The sequence below is a fragment of the Tyto alba genome, unplaced genomic scaffold, assembly GCF_018691265.1.
Source record: "Tyto alba isolate M040663 unplaced genomic scaffold, T.alba_DEE_v4.0 Super-Scaffold_1000006, whole genome shotgun sequence".
Taxonomy (NCBI): domain Eukaryota; kingdom Metazoa; phylum Chordata; class Aves; order Strigiformes; family Tytonidae; genus Tyto; species Tyto alba.
The window spans coordinates 28,558,098-28,585,048 of NW_024881272.1; the positions used below are offsets into that span (position 1 = coordinate 28,558,098).

At 38.6% G+C, this 26,951-nt stretch overlaps 1 protein-coding gene across 3 annotated transcripts in view; it reads left to right on the plus strand.

Annotated features, from left to right (window-relative positions):
• Positions 1-1,884: 1,884 nt before the first annotated feature.
• Positions 1,885-26,951, plus strand: part of OSBPL9 (oxysterol binding protein like 9) — a 63,346-nt gene continuing 38,279 nt past the window's right edge. For 2 of the 3 annotated variants that reach the window (XM_042805675.1, XM_042805680.1), the window contains exons 1-3: positions 1,885-2,081; positions 13,250-13,300; positions 17,105-17,183. In XM_042805675.1, coding sequence (XP_042661609.1) covers positions 1,971-2,081; positions 13,250-13,300; positions 17,105-17,183 — 241 coding nt within the window. In that variant the 5' untranslated portion in view covers positions 1,885-1,970. Of the gene's footprint in view, positions 2,082-13,249; positions 13,301-17,104; positions 17,184-17,314; positions 17,605-26,951 lie in introns of those variants that run through there. The other variant, XM_033008893.2, reaches the window with a different exon arrangement.

Consider the following 26,951-nt stretch of genomic DNA (forward strand, 5'->3'; position numbering starts at 1 on the left):
TTTTTTTTGAAAAGCAACGATTCTCTGGTCTCTGCCAAATTACCTAAAGAGAATATCCACACTACATTTCTAAAGGAAACCTTGAGATGAATTCCCCTTTACCACCTGTTAACACAACTTTTACATGTACTCAGGCTTTTAAGGGTTAGCTAAATTTAGCTAGCTAAAATACATGCTTTTTCTAGTGGAGACAAGTCTTTGGCACATTTCCACTCAAAAAAAGTCGACGAGAACAAAGAACTAGTAAGATATTCAGTGTATCCTGAAGTTCAGCAAATTCAGCCTCTAGCAAACCAAGGTAAATAGAACGCTCTTCTGTTGAGAATTTCTCATTGAGAAAGCTCTGCCTACAGACAGCCCCTTCACAGTTAAGCCAAGAGGGTTTCTTGCACTAGCTCTTTGCAGCTTCAACTCTTGTGGTATAATACAGTCAAAGATGTGATCTGAGATAATAAAGCTCCAGTCCAACTACAGCTTCAAATGGTAGTACTAGTAATGTTCTGGCACCATCTGATGTTTTTTGTTTTGCTTGCCTGGGTATAATCTCCAGGCAGCCGTACTTTGTTTAGTCAGTGAAACTAAAGAAGAAAACAGACTAGTAAGTCTGTGAGCAGCTTGAAAAAGAATGTTATCAAAATTAACAAGCTGGGTTTCAAGACCGAATTGTGCACGAGCAAGATTAAACTGGTAACACCATGCATAAACACACTACCAGGTGACTCAAAGGGGTGTTATAAAGTCAGTGCTGTAAGTTCCACTTGGTAACAACCTAGTAAGCAATGTGACCTCTGAAATGGGAAGATGAATTAGAAATATGGAAGTATTTCTTATTTTCTAAAATCGAACACAGAAGCCCTGCCTTTGAGTGATTCTTTTTGACAAAAGGGATAACTGGATTGATTTTTCTATTAAAATTAGCATAACTTAGTATAGAGTTGCAAAGTTTTAAGACATTAGACCTATTGCAGCCCTACTATAAATGTATTTTTATATTAAAATCCTAAAAAGAAAAAAAATGGGTTTATATTTGGTTAAAAGGAAAAAGTCATTCCATGAATACCGTAAAGATTGCATGACAAACACAAACCTCATGGTAAAAGCAGCTTCTGCTGCTATACTGTTGATCCCTAGGAAGGAACATGAGTATCTCTATAGGTCCTTTGAAGTTTTCATGTTCAAGTACAAGTGAAGTTCTGTACTTAAGTCACAGATCAGTGCCAAAGAACATGCTCTGCACTGAACAACAGATTTACAATTGTCCATAGCTCCTGGGGAATTCATTCCACATTCTTGGATCAGACCACAGGAAAGCTGTGTTCCATTTAAATAAGCATTACCCTTAAAAGGTTATTTTAAGTCCTGAATGGTGTTTATATACCCTGGACCCTGGCCATATAGCCCCTTGAAGAGAAGACCCAGGCCCTTGGTCTCGCCTGGTAAGCCCCAAAAGGCGCTCTGTACAGGCAAACAATGGAGAGGCAAAGGGACAAGCACAACAGCGCGAGAAATGGAAAGATGCTGTGGTGCCAAGTATTTTAGGGGACGGGATAACGCCCTCCCGCCCTCACCGCAGCACCAGGGCGTCGCGCCCTCACCGCGCAGCCCTCCCTCACGCCTCACCATCCGCCTCCCCTGAGCCCTCAGGGGAAGCCCCGCCGCCTCAGGGACCGGATCCCTCAGGTAGCACCCACAAACCCGAGCCCTCCGGACACCCCGGTTCCTCTTCCCCCCCCCCGCTGCTCCCCTCACCACACACCGCCGCCGCGCCCCCACCAGCCCCGCCCCGCCCCCCGACGCGCGTCCCCGCTGCGCGCGCAAACCACGCCCACCCCCCGAGGAAGTGTGGCTTCTGGCCCCGCCCCCCCTCGCTGCGTGCCCCGCCCCCTTCCCTCCCGGAGGCCGCCGTGTTTCTCCCCGGCTCCCCTCACCGAACGGGCGGTGTGCGCGGTGGGGCCGGTTCGGTGCCTAAGATGGCGTCTATCATGGAGGGCCCGCTGAGCAAATGGACCAATGTCATGAAGGGTTGGCAGTACCGCTGGTTCGTGCTCGACTACAACGCCGGGCTGCTCTCCTACTACACGGTGAGGGGCAGCGGCGGGCCGGGCGGGTGAGGAGCCGGGAGACCGGTTGAGGCGCCGGGTGGGGGCGGGGAGGGGGACTCGGGGCGGTGTGAGCGCTCGGGTGGCCAATGGGGAAGGAGGAGGCGGCGGGAGCAGCCAATGGGGTGGCCCTGCGGGGAGATTTATCGGTGGGGGCGAGCGGCTCTGTTATTGTTGGCGGCCGGCGCGGGGGGGTGGGAGCGGCGCCGGGGCGGGGTCGTTGGGCGGGAGCGGCCGTTGCCCCTTCACGGGGAGTTCCCGGGGCGGCCGCTGGCTCCGGAGCCGGCGTCGACGGTGGAGTCTCGGGAGCGGTAGGTGGCTCCTGCCGCCGCCCCGCGGGGCCTCACGGCTGCCCACGGAGCGGGTGGCGACCCCTCCGCCCCCGGGGGAGCGGGACCGGCGCGCTCGCTCCGGAGCCTTGCTCGGTGATGGCCCGGGGCTCCCGGGTCCCGCTGCCTCCGCGCTCCCCCCTCTTGTCCGGCGGGAACTTGCCCTGATTTGGCCGCTCTTCCCAGGCGACGGGCCCGTGGGGATGTCGTCTTCCCGGGCGCCTCGCCTCGCGTCAGAAACGTCTGCGTGGAGCAATGATCTCCTCGGTCGCTTCGTATCCGAGGGTCGCGGACACGTTGTCGCTGCCGCAACGGCCGGTTGCTTCCCAGTTTGAGATTGACTTGTCTGTTTTCGTGGAGGACTTCCTACTTTCAAGCACGAACTTTTAAAGTGCGGTGTATTAACAAACAGGGATGTTCTCCTTGACTCCTTTTTTTTTTTTTTTTTTTGCGTAACTACTGATAGATCCTGAGTTCCCAGCTTGTTCAACCTCTTGTATAAAAATGTGAATTAAGTTACAAATATTTTAACAGTAGAAATTATTTTTTTTTCAAGGATATGCCTTTTAAGGAGAAGGCTAACTGGCTGAACTGCATGCATGCACACATAAAAGTTCTCTTAACATGGAGCAATTACTGTTAGTGTGTCTGCCTGGGAAAAACACATACAAATTTAACCTGTAGTAAATGGTAATAGATTTACAGCAAATACTTTGGAGTATCATGCTGTATGTGAAGGTATATTTATACAGAAGCATTGCATGTAAAACTTCATTTTCCCTAAATCTGGATTTCCAGCCCTACTAGACTGGAGCTTTTTCTCTCCAAGCCTAGGAGTTTATAAGGCTCTCAGCATAAAACAGTTATGGATTCTCAAACAATTTGGGTTCATGTAGGTTCAAAATCCCTCACTTGGAACATAGATGGAGAAAGAAAAGTGCTTTTATAGTTACTTTTTAGTGGCTGTTCAGAAGTCAACTGGTTGACTGAGATGAATTAGTAAGTGTAGTCTAAGTAGAGGTCCAAGGTACAAAGTCATTTAATGCTCAGCTACAGAAATAGAAACATTTGCTCATATAATAATATCATAATTATTGCACTGACTTTCATTCCATGGTCTTCACCTGTTCAATAAAAATCAGTTTGTATATTTCATTATTTCCTATGCTTAGGTATCCCTACATATGCATTACACTTTTGTTTTATATAATAAATTATGTTCTCTGTTATTATAATGACTTAGTTCACGGATTTAAAAATCCTTTTTTTTACCTATTTGTCCTAAAAAATTCAAGTTGGATTCAGAAAATCAAATCATGTTCTCTGCTCAGTGTTCCTTTACCACAAACAAATGCCTGCACTTAGCATTTACTTTAGAATGTTTCCATTATCCATGTGATATCTTTTCTGCACATATGTCTGTAAAGTACTTGTTATGCCATTCTCTAGGGATCTGCGTTCATTCTCGTACCTAAGGGTGTGTATCATGTTGAAAGACTGGCTGCCAAAAGAACTGGTCCTTCAGCAGACATGCTTCTTCATGTATGCTGGCATGATTACTCACAGGGCTGTAGGGTCAGCTGGAGCATGGGTTTGAAAGATAATTCAGATCAAGTCCCAGTTGACCACATGCCTCACAAGTGCTAATATTAGCATTGGGAAGGTAATGGGATATTGTTTCTTTTAGCTCTACCTTTAGTTTTAGAGTAACAACTCCCGAATGATAGTTTTTAAGGCTGTAGTACATAAGCAACATTGATTTGGAATGTTGGCAGGTTTGGGGGCTTTATTTATGTGGGGAAATGGTCTGTTGTGATTATATGCAGACTTGTATGTTGAATTAGAGGCTTATCTATGTGATCAGATACATAGGGACGTCTTCTCTGTTCCCTCTGAGCCAATTTCAGTCTGAAGCAATATAGTTGCTTTGCTCTGCTTATGTGAATGTAACTGAACACTTTTTGAGCCTGAAACTGGCCCTTCCCTGTGAGCATAATGCATGGGTGGGGTAGGCTGAGATTCTTTCAACCTGGCTGTATAGACGTGCAATCTGGAAACAGTTTTGCTGATAGGAGAGATTACAGTTGGCTGATCGGCTTTTACCTGCTCATCACCTCTCACAGACTTCTTAGCCCATTTCAATCCAAAAAGTTGCACATGCAGGAAACACTTTATCCAGTAGATCCAATAGCCAATTAACCTTTGACAGAGGAGCTGTGGAAAACGGCTGGGTAATAACTTGTGATGCAGCTGAACTTTCCATCAGAGCTACATTCAGAAACATGTCTCTTCATAGGTGTGTCCTTGCACTGTTGTATTTAGTCTTCTTTGGTAGTAACTTGAAATAGACTGCAGAAAAGTACCCTTAATATGGAATAAACATTCAAACAGAGTTAGTGTATAATAGTATTACACTAGTGGAAAAAAAAAAAGCATCTAACTTAGTATGCTTTGTCTTTTGGTAAAATGAGTAGATGTTAACCTAAATAAGTTTTGGATACATACGTCAGAAGCAAATGAATTCACTTAAATTTACATTTCTGACATGATTAGAACTTCTAAGAAACAAGGCAAAAGATTTTACATCAAGTGGGAGTCATTAAAAAAAAAGATAATTTAATGTTCACACTTCTGTTTTCATTTCTGTATTCCTTCATTTCTACTTGTAGTGAACACTAGTAGTACTACTTGCAGCTGTGAATTCAAATGTTTCTCACATGAATATTCAAGTTGTTTTATAAAGGTTTTTTACAGTGCAAAATTGTTTGCTTTTTTCCCACTTCCTCTGTAGTTTGTGGATTTTTTCTCTTTGAAAATATAAATGTACATCCTCAAATTTGCTTACAATTAATTTTGTTTAAATTTATTTATGAATTATATATTTCAGAGAGTATAATCTGGACTTGTTATCCAAATATTGTTTTTACATGATTTTGCTCAAATTAATGATTGTCTGATATCAGTAAATGATTACTTTTTTCTTTTTTTTTTGTTTCTTTTTTTTTTTTTTTTTTTGAAGAGCAAAATATTAAATAAATGACTGTGTGTCATTTTGGATCAGTTTGACCAATGGCGTGACAAATTATTTCCTTTTCCCCCTCAATATTCTTTGATTTGTGAGTCCACCAATGTTTTCTCTTGAAGGTGTAGCAAATGTAAGTCTACTGAAGCATTGTGTTTTTTTCAGTGTGTAGTTGGCTGCACCAACTGTTTAACAGAAAAGTCTCGAAGTGGCTCATTTCTGCCTTCTGCTGGTACAAGAGCTCTAAAGTTGTTCTGTGAACTGGATTCCAGCTGAAAAATAACTTTCTGCTGTTTTATTTTTTCATCTGAATTTGTTCTGTCATTTGTTTTCATCATGTCAGTATAAAAACGTGTATTGGCATTATATTGGAAGATAGCATGGAGACAAAGAAATGGCTAGGGAGGAACAGGGAGTTGAGCTCAGTTTGCTTTTTGTTTGTGTTTTCTGGTGGAAGTGCTGTCTTAAATACACACCAGCTATAGCCTTGATTACCCTTGGGAATCCTGAAGAAATAATCCAGAGAACCCCTCAAGGCTGAAAATCCAATTTAAATTCTTGTTTTAAGTGTACTCTTTAAATACATATTTTAATTGTGTAATAAATTGAAAGCAGAACTGGCATAGCTGTGCAAACAATACTAAAAACAGGGCCAGTAGATAGGAAGGTCAGTTCCTTAAAATATTTTAAAACTTTGTGGATATTTGGCAGATGGTGGTATTGAAAGGAGAACTGTTCAAAATGTTGTAGACTTAAACAGCTGCCTTGTGTAGTGAATGAGGGCTGCAAGAAAAAATTGTTGTGCATGACAGCTCCATAGTGTATACTCTTGAAACAAAACTGGGTAGCCTCTCATAATTTAAATAGTTCTTGCACCAATAAATGCCTAAAGAATAGATTTAAAATGCTTAGGTTCTGTTGTTGTTTTGTTAATCATTCCATCAAACTACTTTTAAAAACATGCTGGTTGAATGCTTTCAGGAACAAAATCTGTGTGAAAACAGTTGTTAGGAGGAAATACTTGTGGTGGTATAAAAATATTTTTCCCCTCATGCTTTTTAAAGATTGCTGCTAGTTACCAGCTTTAATACTGGTTGCAGTATATTGAAGAATTGCTTGTGGATTGTACAATCCAGATATTGAGGAGGGGGACTCAAATTTTGCAGCAGTTTCATGGACCTTTGGTGGTAAACTGAAAACAACTCTTGTTAACTTGATTTCAAATGATGCTGCTGAAGCTGGAGTCATGTCTCAGTGCCCCTATGGTAGAGACTTTCAGTTGAATTAATTTTCCTGCTTTTTTCAAATACAGTTTCTCAATCAACAGCTGTGTGCAAAGATCCCAAGAAAACAGGCAAAAAACCCATCTGCTTTTGCACAAACATTCCCTTTGAGGTCTCTGCTTTCTGCTCTCAGCTGAGGTGACAATTTTTCCTGTAATAATTTGATCTGTCACATGCACTGCAAACAGCTCGGTGAGTCTAATAAAAACAGACAAAACTATAAGCAAACTAGGTACAATGAGAAAAAGAATTCTGACTTTATGGACACAGGATAAACAATATTGATGGCTATTACAGAACACTACATTGAATTTTGTACATAGTTTTAACTTTGTTATCACAGGTTTTGATGCACCGAATAAATTGGTATAGGATTATAATTTTTGTTGTTTCTTCTTTAGTAGTTAGGCTATGGGTCTGGTTTTAGGTCTCCCGATACTTGATCATCACTTTGCAGTGCATGTCATTGGCATTTTTCATTCAATATAAACATATTGTGCCTGTTCAGATTTGTTCAAAAATATTTAATGGGTTAATTTTGTACTGACACTCTGTCATCTATGTCGTATATCCTCCCAAAGCCAGCCATGTCTGCTCCATTAATTTGATGAAGTGTAGTTGGGTGTTTGTGTAGGATCTAGATGAAGATGGGTACAGTTTGGCAAATCAGAAGAGTACAGATCATGTGCTAAGAGTGGATCCAAAGAAAATCAGTCCAGTTCTAAATCTGTTCACTTACCTGCAAAATCTCTTCTGTTGCGTGTTTTTTATATTTCCTTTATTAGGTGTGCAAAATAAAACCAGTAGCAATCTAGAGGATCCATTTTTGTTATTTTTAGATGACAATTTAGTTTAAGGTTTCTAGCTATTTAGAAGTTAAGCTGAGTTTAATGAGCTAATGAATTGTCAGGTGAGAGAGACAATTTAGTGAATAAGCTTTATTTAAAATAATTTAAGACTATACAGTATGAACTTTTAATAGCAATTACAGTATTTAGAAATTTGAAAAGATCGACATGGTGGTCAGGTACCCAGTCCTGTTGCAGATACAGGCCGTTTTAGTCTGTAGCTGTGCTTCTTGGGGAAGAGTCTGAAGGGAGCGTCCTGTGATTGTGCTGTATCGTTTACGCCTTGATGCAGTTAAGGCCTCTCATGCATTAATTTCTTGTTGGATTCCATAAGTAGCGTAATGTTTTTCTATGTCAGGAATCATAAATTGTTGCCTTACCTTTTTCAGATATACATGGCAACTATTGGGGTTAAATGAGCCCGAGAGGCATCCCCAGTTATTGCTGCAGTGTTTTGGTTCCTGCTTTCTGACTGCATCCACAAAAAAAGTTTTAGCTACAGAAACAACATGGCTGTTAGGTGCCGATGAGGAGGTCCCCCTCTGAGACTGGGGTGTGCCTTGCAAGAGAGCTAGAGGAACGCTGGGCTGGGAACAGCATACAAAGTTTTTAAATCATTGGGATTTATTTCTACTTGAAAAATAAGGGTTGCTCTAGCATTCGATGAGAATGGATATTGTGGAAAGTGGTCCAAACTAAAGCTTTTCCTGTAGATGTAATTAACTACAAAAATCACTGTTTATAAATAGAGTTTGTTCTTGATTCTTCATCCTTCACAGGAAATAAATGTCATAAGTGGTTTTTCTCATCTGCGTACTTATATTAGAGAGTTCTTTGACAGTGCTGTGTGAGTCAAAACGTACTTTTTCAAATTCTGTGCACAAGCAGAACTTGTGCCTGAGAAGTTTTGGAGGCAGACAGTGGCTGGATTTTATACTGAAATCTTAAGCTTTCCCTGCAACAGCTAAAACTCAAAAGAAATAGTAGTAGTTCTAAAGATGAAGGAAGGCTGGGGGCCTTTGTGGGTTAGGATTTTAATTCTGTTTAGTTGAGTTGTTTGTTTTTTTTTAAATAGACATGGGCATTATTTTAATTTCTCTAAGTTGTAGGTTACCTGAAATGCCCTATGTTATATCAGCTCTGTACTTGATCAACTTCACTGTGTGGATGTAAAAAGGAAACCAATAAAGGCCATATTTTGGGTGGAGCTTTGTTCATTTTTACAAATTTTTATTTGAGTTTCATTTATCTTGTGATGCTGTCTGCTTATAACCTATGCAAGTCCATTATCATCAAAATCAGTACACTGTGTATTGAAAGTTTATTGAAAATGTCATTTTGTCTGGTTATAAAACAGCACTTGAAAAAGATAGCTGCATATTAAAACTTTAAATATAAAAAGAAAGTAAAATGTGAGGTTTTTTATTAGCCATTCAGAGATCTCTTTCTGCTGTTTGAGATGTTGTTCAGTGAAATGAAACCATACCTCAAAACAGTTATGGGATGGCTTTATTTATTCGAGAATACTTGACCAAGTATAGGACATATTGGATACACATGCCTAATTTCAACCAAAGGGTAAAACATAATAGTCTAAGGGGAAGCTGAAGCTGTCTGGATTATATTTTTTATAAAATCTTACTTTTGGAGGGGGAAATCTAAAATGTCATCAGAGTTATGTTTTAGGGTACTCTTCTGCAGTAATCAGTAAAAGATTTGCTGTATTCTGATGAGAGAATATAGCGCTATGTGCGATGATTTCTGCATGCTTTAGTGCACAAGGAGTTCAGGTACTGGAATGGTAGGTGCTTTATTCCACATAGGTACAAGGAAATAGATTTATTGCTTCATTATAATTCGTATTAACAATCAAATCTCTGTAGATGGTGAAATTGTAAGTATATAGGACCACGCTCTGAACTTGTGTTTTATCTTGTGATTCTTTTTGCAGACTAAGAACATTATAATGTTTAAACTTAATTTCCATTCCATTAAAATGTGGTACACAAGAAAAAGGAAGGCTTTTACAGTATCTTTTGCAGTTGAGTTGATAGTCAGTCTGTACAGTGGAAATCAAGGTGGTTGGGATTCTGCCCTCCCTTATACTAGGACTAGCTCTCATCTTCCCTGCACTCAGCTGGTTGAGGCATCTAAACCAAACAAACTAATGTTTCTTCTGCTACCTTTGCTTTTTGTCTCATTTGGTTCTCTGCCTGTGCTCAGTGCAGTGAGCTGGGAGTGCTTTGTCTGGTACTCCGGAGGGCCTGGAGTGCACGATCTGGACAGTCAGGCCCGATAGCTTTCCAACAGCTGCTGCAGAGTTGCATCCTCAATCCAGATATTTTATTTCCTGCTAAGATTTTGCCAATATTTCATCTTGAAACCACCAGAGGGAGTAATAAGCTCTCAGTAGTGTCCTCCCATTTTAGGACAAATCTCAAGGCAATGAATATAAAAAATAAAAGTGTACTCTAGTGAGGTGTGTCCCACGTATATGCAATTTCTGAGAGGAAATTATTGGAGTAACTTTGTTTCTAGATACTTTCTTGGTTTTGAGCTTTTTTAAAAAAACTTCAAAAAAATCTTCCTTATGTAGAAATTTTCCTTCAGGAAATCTACAAAGAAATTGTGTATTTGTAGAATACATTATGGATGCACTGCTGGTCTTCCATTTCATTTTGACCAGCTAACCTATATTGATGTGAAAACAGTTAGATTAATACTGATGGTTTCTAACATTCAGAAGACAACTGACAAATTAGAGACTGAATTGCAAAAATGTTATTTGAAGCTCTGACTGCCATATTTAAAAATTATATTTAGTGATGGGACTTGCTGTGGCTCCTTCATGCTTCCTTATAGCTATATCTCAAATATGCAGCAGATGAAGAATAATTTGTTGCTGTTAAGATTTATACTTCTTATTCCTGTCTTTTTTTCTAGTGATATCAATAAAAGTTCATTGTCTAATGGCTTCAGTGAAAATAAGGCTGTTTATAATCACATCAATCTATTGTCTAGATGGAATTGGTAAGATACTGTTGGAAGGAAGTGGATATTTCAGAAGATGACAGCAAGAGAATCTGTTTATGAGACACCAGTGATAGCTGTGTTTTCGTGACCTGAAAGAATGTAGTTTGAATATTTGGATGGTAAGAGAGAAGGGGTTGTATTAGCCAAGAGAACCTTTGCAGATAAGGCTACAATGGCATGTAATTTATAGTTTAAAGAACAGGAACTATGTATGTGTGTAGTTAAAAAACAGAAGATGTTTTGCATCTATCAGAAGACTGAGTATTTGGGATGACTGAAATGTTTTCTGTTTTTTTTTATCTTAAAGAGATTGCGTGTGTGCTACTTGGGTTTGCCATTATTGCCCAATAACACTTATGACATTGGCAGAATGTTACTGACAAATCTGCCTGAGTCAGTGCTGGGAATAGCTGAAAGTTCAAGGTATCACAATTTCAAGCTGGAATTGGGTTGGCTGTTAAGAATTGCCTTTTTGTGGAGTTGAGGTTTTTTCCCCTGGAATTCCCTTGTCAGTGCTTCAAACAGATACTAAATAAGAGATTCAGTAACTTAGCTGCAAGGTAGGCTAGGCTACAGGTTTGAGCACTGGTTATGGACATAGGAATCCAGTTTACTGATCTGGGTTCTTACCACTTAAATGGCTGTAAACATAACTTTTCTAGCTGTTGTAATGAAATCAGGCTGTACTATCTAGGAAGTAGACATAGAAACCTGGCTAAACATGAAATTTGTATCTGTATGAAAAGGGATATGAATCTGGGAAACTTTCTGACAGAGATATAATTTGTACAATTCTGCCTGCACAGATGGATTTTGTTATATGGATACTTTTCTGAGAGTAGGAGAGAAAGGAGGAAGATGTAAATCAATATACTGGAAATTCTTAATATTTAGAATCATAGAATCATAGAATGGTTTGGGTTGGAAGATCATATAGTTCCAACCCCCCTGCCACTGGCAGGGACACCTTTCACTAGACCAGGTTGCTCAAAGCCCTGTCCAACCTGGCCTTGAACCCTTCCAGGGAGGGGGCAGGCACAACCTCTCTGGGAAACCTGTGCCAGTGTTTCATCACTTTCACAGTAAAGAATTTCTTCCTTATATCTAGTCTGAATCTACCCTCTTTGAGTTTGAAACTCTTATACCTCATCCTATCCCTGCACTCCCTGAGGAAGAGTCCCTCCCCACCTTTCCTGTACCCTCTTTAAGCACTGGGAGGCTGCTCTAGGGTTTCCCCGGAGCCTTCTCTTCTCCAGGCTGAACAACCCCAACTCTCAGCCTGGCCTCACAGGGGAGCTGCTCCAGCCCCCTGATCATCTTCATGACCTCCTCTGGACCCTCTCCAGCGGGTCCATGTACTTCTTATGCTGAGGACCCCCAGAGCTGGACCCAGCACTGCAGGGGGGTCTCACCAGAGTGGAGGAGAGGGGGAGAATCCCCTTCCTCGACCTGCTGGCCACACTTCTCTTGATGCAGCTCAGGACATGGTTGGCTTTCTGGGCTGTGAGCACACATTGCTGGCTCACAGTTTTCCATCCATGAATACCCCCAAGCCCTTCTCCACAGGGCTGCTCTCAACCCACTCATTGCCCAGCCTGTATTTGTGCTTGGGATTGCCCTGACCCCTGTGCAGGACCTTGTACTTGGCCTTGTTGAATTTCATGAGGTTCACACAGGCCCACCTCTCCAGCCTGTCCAGGTCCCCCTGGATTCATCCCTTCCCTTTAGCGTGTCACTGCAACACACAGCCTGCTGACATTGGCAAACTTGCTGAGGGTGTGCTCAGTCCCACTGTCCATGTTGCTGACAAAGATGTTAAACAGTGCTCGTCCCAACACCGACCCCTGAGGAATGCCACTCATCACTGCTCTCCACTTGGACATTGAGCTGTTGACAGCAACTCTTTCAGTGCGACCATCAGCCAGTTCCTTATCCATCGAGTGGTCCATCTGTCAAATCCATGTCTGTCCAATTTAGAGACAAGGGTGTAATTCAGGACAGTGTCAAATGCTTTGCACAAGTCCAGGTAGATGACATCACTTGGTCTTCCCTTATCCACCAACGCTGTAGCCCCATTGTGCCTGATAAATTTGGTGGCCTTCTGTGATTTGCCTTTAGTGAAGCCAATGTTGGCTGTCACCAGTTGCCTCCTTATTTTCCATGGGCCCTAGCGTAGTTTCCAATAGGATCTGCTCCATTATTTTGCTGAGCACAGAGGTGAGACTGACTGGCTTGTAGTTCCCTTGGTCTTCTTTTTTTCCCTTTTTAAAAATGGGGGTTATATTTCCCCTTTTCCAGTCAGGAATTTCTTAATTCCTTTTTCTTCACTTCTTACTTTCTGTAAAGGTGTGGACTGCATCTTCTAAGTATTTCTTCAAGGTATCTACAAAACTTCTCGAAGTGGGATATTGTATTTTTAGTTTTTGAAGGATTAGGTTTTCATACCATGGTAGTATATTTTCTTTTGTGTGAGAACTAACCTATTTTGTAACAAAAGTTGCATCTTGTTTAATCGGTCAATAAAACATTATACAAAAATGCTTTATTCTTTTCTCAGTTGCTTTGAATAACTAACTTTCTCCTTGCAATTCTTACTGTATTTGTTAATCCAGTGATCTGGTTTTTTCTGTTTCAGTCAAAAGACAAAATGATGAGAGGATCGCGCCGAGGGTGTGTTAGACTCAGGGTAAGTGTTGTTTTATTCAGTACTTAATGACTTACTGTGTATAACATGGCCTAATGGGGAGAACTGCAAGGAGACTTTTGAGGTTTGGGCTCTATTCCTGACTCTGCAAAATACTGAAATGGTGAAAGAAGCATTTAAAGAAAGAAAACATTAGAGGTCAAGTGACATGCTGGGCTAATTGCATTCTATAATTTTATATAATGTGTAAAAACATTATGCATTTTATACATTGTATAAAAAAGCATTATATGACAGAGTAAGATGGGTTAGTAGTAGTGTGCTATGGAAAAATTGCTGTTTGAAGTTCTCATTTTTTTTGTGTGTGAAGATATATACATATATGTATATACATATATGTTCTATACCTACAGAAGTCATTGCAAAACTGCTTCCTTCCCACCATCTGATTTGCCTTCATTCTCTTACTGTGTCCTCCATTCTGCCAGTTTGGACACTCTTTAGGCTTATCAGTTGACTGTGCTTTTGCTTAGTGAAACAAAGGAGGACTGGAAAGGGAAGGAAGCACACAGCAGGCAAAGTTTTTGAAATATCAGCTGCAGGGTGTACAAATTGGGGAAACAGGTAAGAAGATGCATAGTGGGAAAGCTGAGTGTTACCTGTTTGAGGCATTCTGGCTTGGGACATTTAACCTTAAGTGCTGCTGTTGTAACTTGAAGTGACAGTACTGAAGTGAGGTGGCAATGCTGTGATGTCTTTGCACATGCCCAGTTTCTACCTTGTGGTCATGCATGTACGTACCAAAAATATTTATTGCACAAGTCCTTTTTCTGTTTGTTTGTTTGTTTTTTTTTCTTTTTTCTCATTCCTTAAAGAATCTCTGGTTCCAGTATGCAGCAGTCTTGTGAAGAGCTGATGTAAATAGGGGGAAGGAGTCAGGACGATAATGGGTATGAATGGGAACATTTTGAATCTTGAAGTAAGAGAAGTATAGGGAAGGCAAGCTGTGATCTGACACACAATGTGATGAGTGTTGCAGCAGAACTTCTTCCAGTTATTCCTTCCTTCTGTTGTTATTCTTGTCTAGTCTCTCAGTGGGCCTAATGAAGGGATAGCTGTAGCCTTTTGAGAGTCACACATAGAATCTCCATTCACTTGGATTCCAGATTACTTTTTTGCACTTTCCCTTGCTTAATGTATTTATATCTTAATTTAGAATTTCTTTAAGGGTAATGTACGTTCTCAAAGGTTCAGGAGGATGTTTTTTGCACCGTGCAGAAGAATTTAGTCTGAAGAATCATGCCTGCTTTAATAGCTTTGTGAACCTGTCAATGTGGAGGTTGGCCTCAGCCTGTCAGTTTAGGAAATATTAAAAGTGAACAATCAGTTCAATATTGCATGATCCATCTCTATATGTATTTAACATAAAATAATCCCTTTCTCTTCCCCCATCTGCCACTCTCCCCAAATTACTCTTTGGAGTTTTTTGAAGATTTGCTGACTCCCCCCTCCTTTATCTGAATGTGTGTGTGGTTTTTTTGTGAGGGAGAAGGGAATCTTTTTTCTGCTTTTGTAAAGCAGCTCTTCTGGCAGATGACAGTGATACTGATAGCTGAACAGATGGGCTTCTGCAGTCTGAAAATCTATCAAAGAGGTTTTCTGTTTAGAGTAATTGTTGATTTGTAACTGTAGGTGTGAACATAAACAAACATGTAATTTAAGCAATTTGGCTAAAATACATCCTTTTTTTTCTAGAATGGATTTTAAAAATATTGTTTCTCACCTTTTTGCTCTTAATACATGTTTTATAGGCCTGAAGTTTCATCTTTAAATTCTTTTGTTGACTGTTGTAGTGTACTCAGGAAAGTGTGTTCATATGCCATCTATACAATGCTGAAGTTTTCTGGAATATACACTTAAACTTTCACACTTTAGTTTTTCTTTTACTTGTTAATATATATTACCTGCTTGACAACAGAAGCATCTTCTATGCTTATGCTCAGACCCTTTGCCTCAGCATTACAATTAGAATGTGTGCACTTTTCACAGCTTTGTGCTGAGATCACAGACAGTGGTGTGCTCTTCCTGCTCCTCAGTTTTCTCCCACCACTTAGGATGGAGGCAGGACTTAGCTGTCCTAACCTGACCTTACTAGCCGTATGTTAGTTTTACCTATATTCTCTGGGGAGCATATCTTAGTCATGTTCTTGGTGTCTGACTTACAGATTTATTGAACAGCATTGCTTCTCTGGATTTATTGAGTAGCAAAGCGAGTACTTAAAGTGCCAGACATTTGTTATCTCTTGGTATATTTAAAAAAAAAAAAAAATCATTCTGGCAAAATGAATCTGGCCCATTATGTCACGTCACTGGCACACTGCATGATTACCAGATAGTCTCCAAATATAATGGCTAGTCATCTGGTTGTTGTTATGTCCTGACACTAAAAGTATTCAGAATTATACTGGTCTGGGTACACTTTTTAGGTGCCTCTTTTATAGTGATCTCAGAGCTGACCTTGAAAAGCCTATATGGAAGATACTCTTGGAGAAGTTAAGTGGTACATTTTTGGCAATGGAGGGAAGAAAAAACAGTCTGGAGCTATCCTTTCCTGTTATATAGCCTTGAATTACATATGGTTGGTGCTATTCTTAATTAGGACCTGTTCCTTCCACTCCATCTTGTGGTGCCTGTGATAGTCCCAGCCATACGTGAGCTGGTACCGTTGGCCAGAAACCTCTTATAGGGGCTATGAAGATGTGTGAATACGATTGATTCAGATCAGTTGTTTTGGCCAGCCTGATATATACCTGACCCCCTGCTCTGCAGTTGCTGTATGACACTGGCTGAGTGAAATGAAGCACTTAGGATTGATTCACAGACGCTTGTACTACTGTTACTATTTACTCTGACAGTAAGGGCAGAATTTACCCTTTAAATATGTGCACCTTCCAGTGATGTCTGTCTGTTTTGTGGGAGGGGGGAAGGATAAAACGGATCCTGATGCTATGTCTCTTGGAGAAGGAGAAGAGAAACTGAGTAAATCCATTGGTGATTTTTGAACTAAATGTTGTAATTTGTTGGAGTTGGCAGAGGCCTGGAATGGTTGTTTTTTTTCAGCGTCAACTTCTTCTGGGTGAAGCTGTGTTATTTATTAAGTATTGAGGCGGGGCAGGAATTAAGATGTGGATAGACTTACAAATAGCTAAGCACAGATGGCCTTTAACGCCATAATTTATTTGCATTTTCTTCTAATAATTCATGAGAAATTAGAAGACAAAGCTAGCTGCTTTTGATGTATCCTGATGACTTACTGTTAATATTTACTTAGGGACTGAAAATTAGATCGTGCAGTGTACCAGTGACATGACCTGATGGACCAAATTAATTCTGCTAGAATGATTTATTTTTTGTATAGACTGGTAGATAAAATCAGGTCAAGAGCTTTTTTTTGTAGAGTATCTATGAATTAGTATTTTTATATATGGAAAGTACTTATAAAATATTGTTCCCCATTCTTTAAAAATATAATGTGGAATGTAGTAGAAAACCGTTTACTATAATGATGCTGTGGCATAAAGCTGCCTCCATTACAAAAATAAAAGATGCGTATTATTATCCATAAAACCAGTTTTACAAATAATTATTTTTTTCTGCAACCAAAAATGTATAATTTTAAATAATTGACTTGTACCCTATGACAAAACGGAGAATCTTTCTGCTCTTTACTGTATTCAGTTTGCTTCTAGTTTGTCAATGCTTTTTAAATTCCAGTGGTGTAGTGATAGAGTGTATGCTGCTGATGTCACTGCTTGCCTTATCAGGATTTTGTTCTTTGTTTCACAGGGAGCTGTGATTGGTATAGACGATGAGGACGACAGCACCTTCACAATAACTGTTGATCAGAAAACCTTCCATTTTCAGGGTGAGCTGAAAGAAGAGATTGTTTTTTCTTATAATAGATTCCATTTGTATTTGATGGATGATTTTAAATGTTTGGCAACAGAACAGCATGAATGAGCACACTGAGAACATTCTGGATCCAGGGGTGCTGCAGGTTAGGCAGGGATTTACATCTGCAGTGGATACATATGTGCTAGAAAGAGACTGTAGCTCTGGCAGGTTTTGGAGATTAAAAATGTAAAGAATAAATCACTCAAGGGGAGAAAGTAATGGGCTTCTGATTATGGGTTCTGCTTACAAAACCTTTCTGATCTTCGTTATCAAGATACAATTATGCATTTCTATATGAAGAGAATCAAGACTGGTCTGAAGGTTGCAATTTGTATCCAAATAGAACTTAATGCTCAATTATGAGGAGACTAGAGGCAACATTTCGCTTAAAGGTGGAGCTTTGCTTCAAGATTTACCAGCTTGCATTCATTTCATCTACATTTCTGTGTCTTGTCTGCCAGTCACCATTTCTCTGCTATTATCCTTTTATTCACATTTACTAACACCAATGCCATCTGTCACTGCTATGTTTCGTCATTGCATGCTATGGTTCACCGGTAGAAAGGGTAAGGTACTATATAATTGTTATGTACTCCTTAAATTATTTTGTCTGCAGCAGTAGCACAAAATACTTTGATAATATTGACTAGAGAACTTATCTTTTCTGAATATTAAAATCCTAGGGAAGTGTGATGAAAATATTTTTCAACTAACAGTTGTTAGTTCTTTTGCTTTTCCTCTAAAATGTAGTGACTGAATCATTTAATTGCTTTTCATAGAGCTGGAAACTGTAAATATCCAAGAGGCACATTTGCATTTAAGCAGTCATAATAATTTATATAAAATGGAATAATTCTATAACGTATATTGTACTGTACATATTTTTAAATCAGTGATTTGGAAATGAGACTTATCATTAATTCTGCTGTGTTTGTAAGAATATTTCTAATGATAAATATTAATTGTATGCCATATTGTTACTGGCATCTGTATTCCTTGTGCTACAGTTCTTCCTAAATGTTGCTGTTGTACTCTGGCTTTTCACTGCATTAAGCCTCATAAACATACCTTCATAATGCTGAGCTCACAGTAATACTTAAATCTACTGTTCCCAAGGATAACTTGATAAAATGCAAGCTAATTGCTAATGCAGTAATCAAATGCCATACTATGGCAGTCTTTTAGTACTATGAAGCTAAACACTGCTGAATATTTGAGAATTTGATACAGGTAATCTAGAAACCTCTCATCTTTATATATTAAGATATATCCTTTTAAATACATCTTATTTGCAGTGATTTCTTATACGCTATATTCTCTTTTGGGTAGTCAGATGTTTTAAAAGAAGACTGATAGTATTTGATACAAGTAATGTTCTGCTGTAAGTAATATTGATAATTTTTGAACACAGTTTTGTCACATAACATCTCATGCTTTATAATCTCAATTTGTTTGCATTTCATATCAGGTCTGGATTTGTGTATGCTCCTTTAGTGTCGAATTAAGAGCTTGTACACTATTTTCTGTATTATGCTTTTTCTATTAGTATTTTATGAAGATAACACCCCTGATATCCAGAAAATTGTAATGATACAAGCACAATATTCATATATGTGGCTGTAATGTGAAAATATAAAAAGACAGGTAAGATATTAGTGCTGGGATATTTCAGTATGAAACAGCTCAGTGGAACTGTATCTGTAGTTCTCACGGTCACTGTAAATGTATTGTCATCTCATGCAAACCTTATGTCATATATATAAAATGTTTGTTTCATGATATTACATTAATTCAGTATTACACAGGCTTTTATTTATGTGAAATATAGGTCAGTGTCCATCATGAATGGCAAATTGGTAATAATGTAAATATTAAAAAATGTATTCTGAGACTACATAGGATATGTACAGATTCTGGGAATAATGCAAGAAAACATACAGTATTCCTAACTATTTCTTTCTAAGATTTTTTTTTTTATACATGATTCAGATAGAGCTTTTGTTCTGTGAGATAGTCATAGCTATAAATACATTCACCCTTTTACAAAAGAAGTCTTGTACAAGAGAAGACTGCTGAAGAAATGACAACTTTTTAAAATATACAATCTCTTCCTTCTTTCTTACTGCCTTCCTTCATTCTCAAAGACAGCCAGGGATCCAGGCAACCTGGAGCCTAGTTGGGAGAATGTCAGAACTTTAAAAATACCAAGATTTCAGAGATCTGCTGACCTGTGTCTAAGTTAGGGACCCATCTGCAGTGGAACGGTTTCTCCTTCAGGCTCAAAAAAAAAAAAAAGTTTTCATGTACTCAGACTTTAAATACTGATTGGTAAAGACTTGAATCTTCTTTGGCCTCAGTGAAATTTTGTTGATGGGCAGTGATGGAATTTGAACTTGGGAAAAGAAGGAAAAACTTTATATTGAATTAATTAATTATTTCTTAATGTCAAATGCTCAAAATTGCCCATCTGTCTACCACTAGAGATGTAAGTAATGAGATGAATTAAAGATGTCTGATTAACTTCGAGCAGGAATGTTGTTCCCATATGTGTATGTATGCGTGTAACTAAATTTCTGAAGCACTAAACCCCCAGCATCTCCCACTAAGATTTGCCTGTCACTGGATCCTGGTAAATTCTGAGCCTTACCAGTGTGTAGTTCATATTTTGTTGCTGCCTGTGACAGTCTCCTATTCTGTTCACAGCTATGCTTCCTAGTGGCCATCTCTGTATCGAACATTAGTAAAAGTTTAAAAGTTTTTATTACAAAGAAAATGTAGGCTTTGAATGATGACTGTGTAAATATCAAATGATATCCACGTACACAGCACGTGGGTATAAAGGAAAGAAGTGAATTGAATAAATATGGGCAACGAAACAAACAGCATGTTTTGGTTTTACTGTCGGCTTAACTTTAGCTCTCCCAGAGTACCCAGCAGATGTTTTTTTCTCTTTATTGTTACATATGGCTGTATTGATACCTCTTAACACTGGAGGGGGAAGAGAGGGGTAGAATGTCCACAGAAATTTAAAAATATATTTAAAAGTAATGTATTTCATCTCCTTATTGGTCCTTGTTTGGTCATACTGTATACCCAATTTCATAGCTTGATTCTAAGGCTTCGGAATTAGGTAGATCTCAAAGCACTCCCTCATGGATTTGTTCAAATTAGATGCAAAACCCCATTCAAGTTGCTGCAAGACATTTGGGATAATACTCTTAGTCTAATGTTCCTTCCTGTCAGGAAGCTCTTTCTTGATAATATATATATTTTATCTTGCTGCATTACATGTCCCTGTTCTAAATGTTCTGTAACCTTCAAACACTGGGGGGGGTTGTGTTTTTGTTTTGTTTTGTTTTTTTAACATCTTCATATCATCACCTAGCTCTAAGCTCTTTCCATTTGGAAACTCAGTTCCTCTATCCTTCATATCACTTAGCCTCCTTCTGCTAGTAGGATGCTCGTGGCTTAAATTCAAGAGTGGGAACATGATGTTCAAGAGTCTGGCAAGGGTATTGTTGCCTTCTTGATATTTGAATTGCTGTCTAACTTGAAGCAATAATGGCTTTTATTTGGACTGAAATACTTCACTAAACACACATTGTATGCAGAAACAAGAATTCAGATTTCTAAACTCCTACCTGAAAACCCAGCTCTTATTTTTACAGCCTGCAACAGAGTTCCTTGAAAGGCAAATCAGTCTAGTCTCCACTGCTTTGTGTAATAAAGGACTGAAAGATTGGAAGCAGTCCAGTGCATTGATCTGAGATGATTTTGCTTTAGCTTTTGTCTTCCCTTTCTTATTCTTGCCACAAAAGTATCTGAGAAATGAGGCATGAAAGTTGCTGGCTGTGCACGTTATTCTCCTATTACATGAAAGCTGTCAGCTGGTAAAGGTAGATTTCTCCTTCTTCCCCATCCTGCACCACTTTCTAGCTTGATTTGTGACTGCCTACCATCTCAGCTGAGAAAAGAGGGAGATACGCACAGCAAGAGGTTGCTTTAATGTTATAAAGGCAGGGAATTTTTGTTGACGTGAGGCACAGCTGAGGATATACTGGGGTCCACAAAGGCTTTAGTTGGTGAGCAGTGTCAGAATTTGAGATTTTAAGTATTTGCATTAAGTATCAAAATTAAGTATAATGGTTTTAGACCTATGTTTCATCAATATTTGGGGATATAGCCAATATCTGTAGTCTTCTATAAAACTGTAACGTTGTCCACCAAACAGATGATATGAAGCCCATGTGGTATGGGGAGGCACTTTAGTCTATCAGATTACCCAGTTTAAATAACGATTCATAAATTGCAGCCTTTTTCCCAAAAAGTTTTGAAAGCTTTTAAAATGTAATATTGAAAAATGCCTAGAAAGAAAATTTGGTGTGAAATCTTGGTCTGTGCTGGTTTCCTCAATGATGTTTATAACTGCTGTGACTGCACTGTTTGTCCTAAGCTAACATTTTTCAGGGTCTTTTGGTGTTCTGGTGATGCTGAAACAGTGAATTTCTCTATACTATGCTGAACGGTGCTTTTATATTGCAGAGGAGGATGAGCAGCTATGTCAAGAATAAAGCTTCCAGCCTTGTCTCTTCAACCTTTACATCAGAGCTGAGCTACTTGTCCTCCACCCTTTAACTGACCAGATCTGTGCTGCACAAAGTTCTGGGCTGCATCTCATCCTCTCCTGATTGGCAAAACTGCAAAAATTCCTCTGCGAACCAGAACTAGGTTTAGCTTTTGCAGTATGATTTTTCTGTCTTTCTCTCTCTTCCATCTCCCTTCTTTTTGCTATTAATATAACTAATATTTTGAGTAGTTGGAACTTGAGGCCAGAGCACAGGGAATGGTGCACGGTTGTACTTTTACTGTTTCATGCAGTTCCGTCTTGCACTCACAGCATCCTGTAGTATAATTGTCTATTTTCTAATTATACCATGAGTATGCCATTTTTAATGGGGCTATTTTCACTCAATTTTTATGGTCATATATAAACACCTCTTGGTTTTCCATTTCTTGAGGTTGAAGTAGCAGATTTCAAAATGTTAAACTTGAGAGTAGCAAAGAAAATACTATGCTGAAACAGTATTTGTGTGATGTATCTAGTTGTTTTATTTTTTCCTTCCTCTGGAAGAAATAGTTTATTTATTGCTTGTTACTTTTGGCATCAATATGAATATTATCACAACTGTATATATGATACATGGCAACTATTTTGGAAGGGAAGAAATGGTCTGAAAAGGTCTCACTATAAGGAGGGGGGGAGGGATACTGAGAAGTTCAGCACTCTTTTCCTTCAGTTTTAACAAGAAATCACAAGTAGCAATAAATTTGAGTTTGACCTGTTAAACTGTGAACTGTAGGCTAAGGAAAATGGTCATATTTTTGTTCTTCTGGTTTTTTTTGTTTTTTTTTTTTTTTAGTTCAAGACAAAATATGGTTTCTAACTTAAACTAGTAGTTTCTGAGCTAATCCAATGTGATCTGCAATGGCTTTTAAATGCAAATACAACTTGAAAGCCATTTCCACAGAATATACTATATAAAGTATTATTTAGTGTTACTATTATTGATATTTAAATATTGACATTCCCTAGTGAAAACCCATATACTTTCAGGCTGTCCCACAGTCAGAAATGTTTAATTACAAAATTACACATTGTGTTGTATGAATTCCCAGAGAGAACTAATAGCATCTTGATCGTGCATTTTCTTTGTCACACAGGTTTCCACCTGAAGGTATGTTTATGCGCTGTTTATAAAGCTTGCTAAAAAAGCTTTTGAGCTTAGGTAACAGTGAAACAGCAGTTTAGTTGGTTTCTTGAGATTTCAGATTAATCTTACTAATACATTGTACATGGGATACATTTGATACTTTTTCTTTGGACAACATCAGACTGCCTCTTTCTGCTTTGTGACTGCACAGGAAGCTTCTGAAGGTACAGGGAGATCAGACTGGTCAAACCCCTGCAGAATGAAAGGAGGGTTGATTTATGTGTGTGGGTGGAGAATGGCATCAGGAGGAAGATTTTTAGTAGGAGGGAGAGTAACGATTGTGACAACTCCAAAATTATGATACAGAGGAAATAAGGTACTGAGACTGTGTTCAACCTACTGACAGATGTGGGAGCTGCATGCGTTGGAAGGGTATTTGTAAGCAGTGAAAGTATAGTATTTTGGTAGCCTGGTATGAAACTGCTTCATCTTGCATGTTTTTCTATGGTTTGAAAGGCCTTCAGTGACTTTATAAAGCCATTTATTTAGCCACAGAACAGCCCTTTGATGTATGAATTTTCTACCTTATTGTGCACTACAGATAAAATCTCTCCACTGAGATTGGTGGCAAAAATCCTATTGATCTCAATATAGTCAGAATTTTACCTCTATCATCTGATTATTTGTGTGTAAAGATACTACATCAGTTCTGCACTTGGCTGAGAAAATACAGGAATTTTGAATAAAAATTGGTGTAAGTTTTGTCAGAATGAAGGCCACATAATTGACTCCATTGACTCTGTGGGTGTAATAGACTTTTTTTACTGAGTTCTGCCTGTAAGTAGGTCACAGTGAATGAAAATATGCATTTCATTTTCTGACAGTAGTTGTATTTATAAGTAATCTAGTGATTTCTTTAACTAATTCTTGAGGTCTTTCTTTCATCCTAATGCCCATGTAGATGCACACAGGGGAAAAAAAGAAAAAGCACCAGTACGCTAAATCTGAGGTGATATGTTTTGTATATTTTGTCTTCCAAATACTGCCGTGCATGACCTAGAAATGCTAGTGGTAAATACTGTATCGTGGAACAGAGTTGTTAAACTTGTTTATATCTAATCTTTAGATGCTATCAAGCTTAGGCTAGAAAAAGTAATCTGTTTTATGCTGTACTTTAACATTTGGTATATGTTATATAAACACATATAATCTCTTCACAGTAAAGTAAATACTATAGGAACTCTAAATTACAGAATTTATTCTCTATGTGGGAAATTGATAGAGGCTGAGAGCATTTAATGTAGTTGCATTTCATTTGCCTTCTTATTCTCATAGAATAGAACTATTTAAAATCCCTGCCATATCTGACTTGGCAGTTGGGAAAATTCAGAGATCAGGGACTATTTTGGGAGTTGTAAAACATAATTTTTCTGAATTACAGAAATTCCTTATTAGAAACAATGATTCTTGTCTTTAGTACTGTTTTAATTCTAGAATTTTCTCCTTTGTAAAAGAATTGCTTTTCTTTCTTTTCACCTCTTCTAGGAAAGAGTTAACTTTTTTTTTTTTTGGTATAAAATAGATATTAAAATATCTTACGAATAAGATCAACCAGACAGATCACAAAAAATGCACGTCTTTAAAAATATTATCATATGAAATCTCACTGTAATGTAATTACATACTTTGCAAGTGTGCTTCTTTGAACTAGTCATAAATAGGACTGTGATTGTGTTAAGTACCCCATGGTGGAGATGTTGCCATAAATGATACAGGTACCTTTTGAAGGATGAACTATAGAATCAGAGGAGTGAAAGGTTAAGCATATAGGAACAATATAAATAAACTCATAAATACTACTTCTACTAAAAAAATGCAAAAATAGCTTAACTGACATAATCACAGTAAGTTTGCAATGTTTCAGCCACTAATGATTACAACCTCTTGCATACAGCAGTGAATATATAGCTCTGTGTGGATTTAACTGGTTCCATGTGCAAATGTTCACTGTTAAATTGCAGTAAAAACTGAGTTAATGATTCTGGCACTTGAAATAGAGAAAAGGACAGGGACTTGTAGTGTTCCCTCAACTTCAGACAGCATTGATATTTCTGTGGATAGTTGATGCCCTAGCACAATTTGAATTTCAGCTGACAAGGTGGCTATCACATTAACCCCTCAAACTAAGAACCACAATGAATATTTATGTAGCATAGTGGGCTTCTATTTAATTTCTTATTAGTATAAAAAAATGTGAGATACTTTTTAAGAGCTGAAATAACACCTTTATGTTTTTTAAGTGCCAGGTATTTTTCATGTAGATGTCTCAGTGCTTCTTATTGGTCTTTTGTAATATTGTTATTCTACAGTCAACCTAGGAAAAAGTAACTTGTTTCTGTCTCTTGCCCCCGCCCTTCTTTTCTTTCTGGAAGTTTTCTGTCAGGAGGGACCAGAGATCATTCCTCCATTTTTATATAAGTACAGATACTAGTGAAATTCCTTGGACTAGATAATAATTGCCTTATTCCAAATATGTTGGCAGAAATAAATTCTGGAGTAGCTTTCCCATTGGATGGGGGAGAGGGGTAGCAGCAGAAATTAACTTAAAAATGGAGCCTGATCAAATAATGAAAAAACTTGGAATTATTTCAGGGTACTTGAGACATAGGACTAATGAGCAAGGCGTTCTTGTACCCTATCTGCTGAAGAAAGCCTCCAGCATGTGCTGATGCAGAGTGGATATTGTGTAGTGTCCATTGCAAACTTTTTAGCTGAAAAGATATTAGAGCTTTTTCTTTGCCCAAAGTTGCTGTCTTTAAATGAAAAACGGCTTGTATATCTAGCTTTTCCTACAGATGGATGGATAATGATCTTTGGCCATTGTGTGTAGATTTTTCCCATAAATTGTTTCTGAGTGTGTTGGCTAATCTCTTTTTTGAATGTTCCCATTGATTTTTTTTTCATCAGTGATCTTTTGGCAGCTGTTCAGTTCTAAATTGCTTTTACCATTAGGGAGCTTTTACTTGTACCTAATCTCACAGCAGCCATTTTGATTAAATTTAATACAACTTTTCTCGCAGCTTGCTTTACTAAAAACTGCATCCTACTGTTTTCTCCAAGGTTTTCTTAAAAGAGTGTATGGAGGACAGCCAGGAGGATCTGCTGTTGATGATACATGGTCTGAAAGTTAAACCAGTGTCCTGAACAGAAAGTGCTTAAAAGGTTACAATGGTGTGTGTTTCTGTGCAGCAAGCAGTTTTCTCATGGCAGTGTTCCTGGATTTATGGTGGCCGAGACTTTGTCTTAGTAGCAGAGTTGATGAGATTCATGCATTCTGCCTAAGGATTGATCATGCTGTGTCATAAGCTTGCAATGTCTAGTATACGAGGAAAAAATACAGCTCTTTTCCTTCTGCTGAACCCTGGTAGAAAGAGCTATAAAAAGGCTATTGGAGGAATAGAAGCATCAAGAGTTTCATTTATTTATGATCATGGGAAAGTCAGTTCAGTTTTTGAACTCTACTGATTGGTTGTTTTCTAGGTCTACCCTGTTGCTGTAAGCCTTCTCTGTTCTGTTCATGGTTCATATACAAGTCTTAATGTGATAACCTTTGTTAATGGGCTTCTGTATATTGAGATCAGTGTTTAACTAATACAGTGACCTCTTTTTGCTGGCAGTATGGAAGGTCATAGGAAGTCTGTTGCAATACAAGGATTAATTCACTGGTCTGCAGCTTAATTGTTCCTTTTTTAGTTTAAGTAATTACGGGCAAAAAACATGAACGTGGGATTTTTGTACCCCATGAATTACTTGGTTGCTCCTCAGTGACTTGCAGCCCAGTTCCCCAGTAAGATGTTCTTTGGGACTGGGAGTAGAATCAAAAAAGCACAGAAAAACAGAAAACAAACCTGAGAAACCTTACAAACATTGAAATATGTTAACCACCACCACTTTGAACACACCTTTGAAAAGTTGAAGCAGATACATTTGAATTACTGATAGATTAATGACACAGGTGACTTTATATA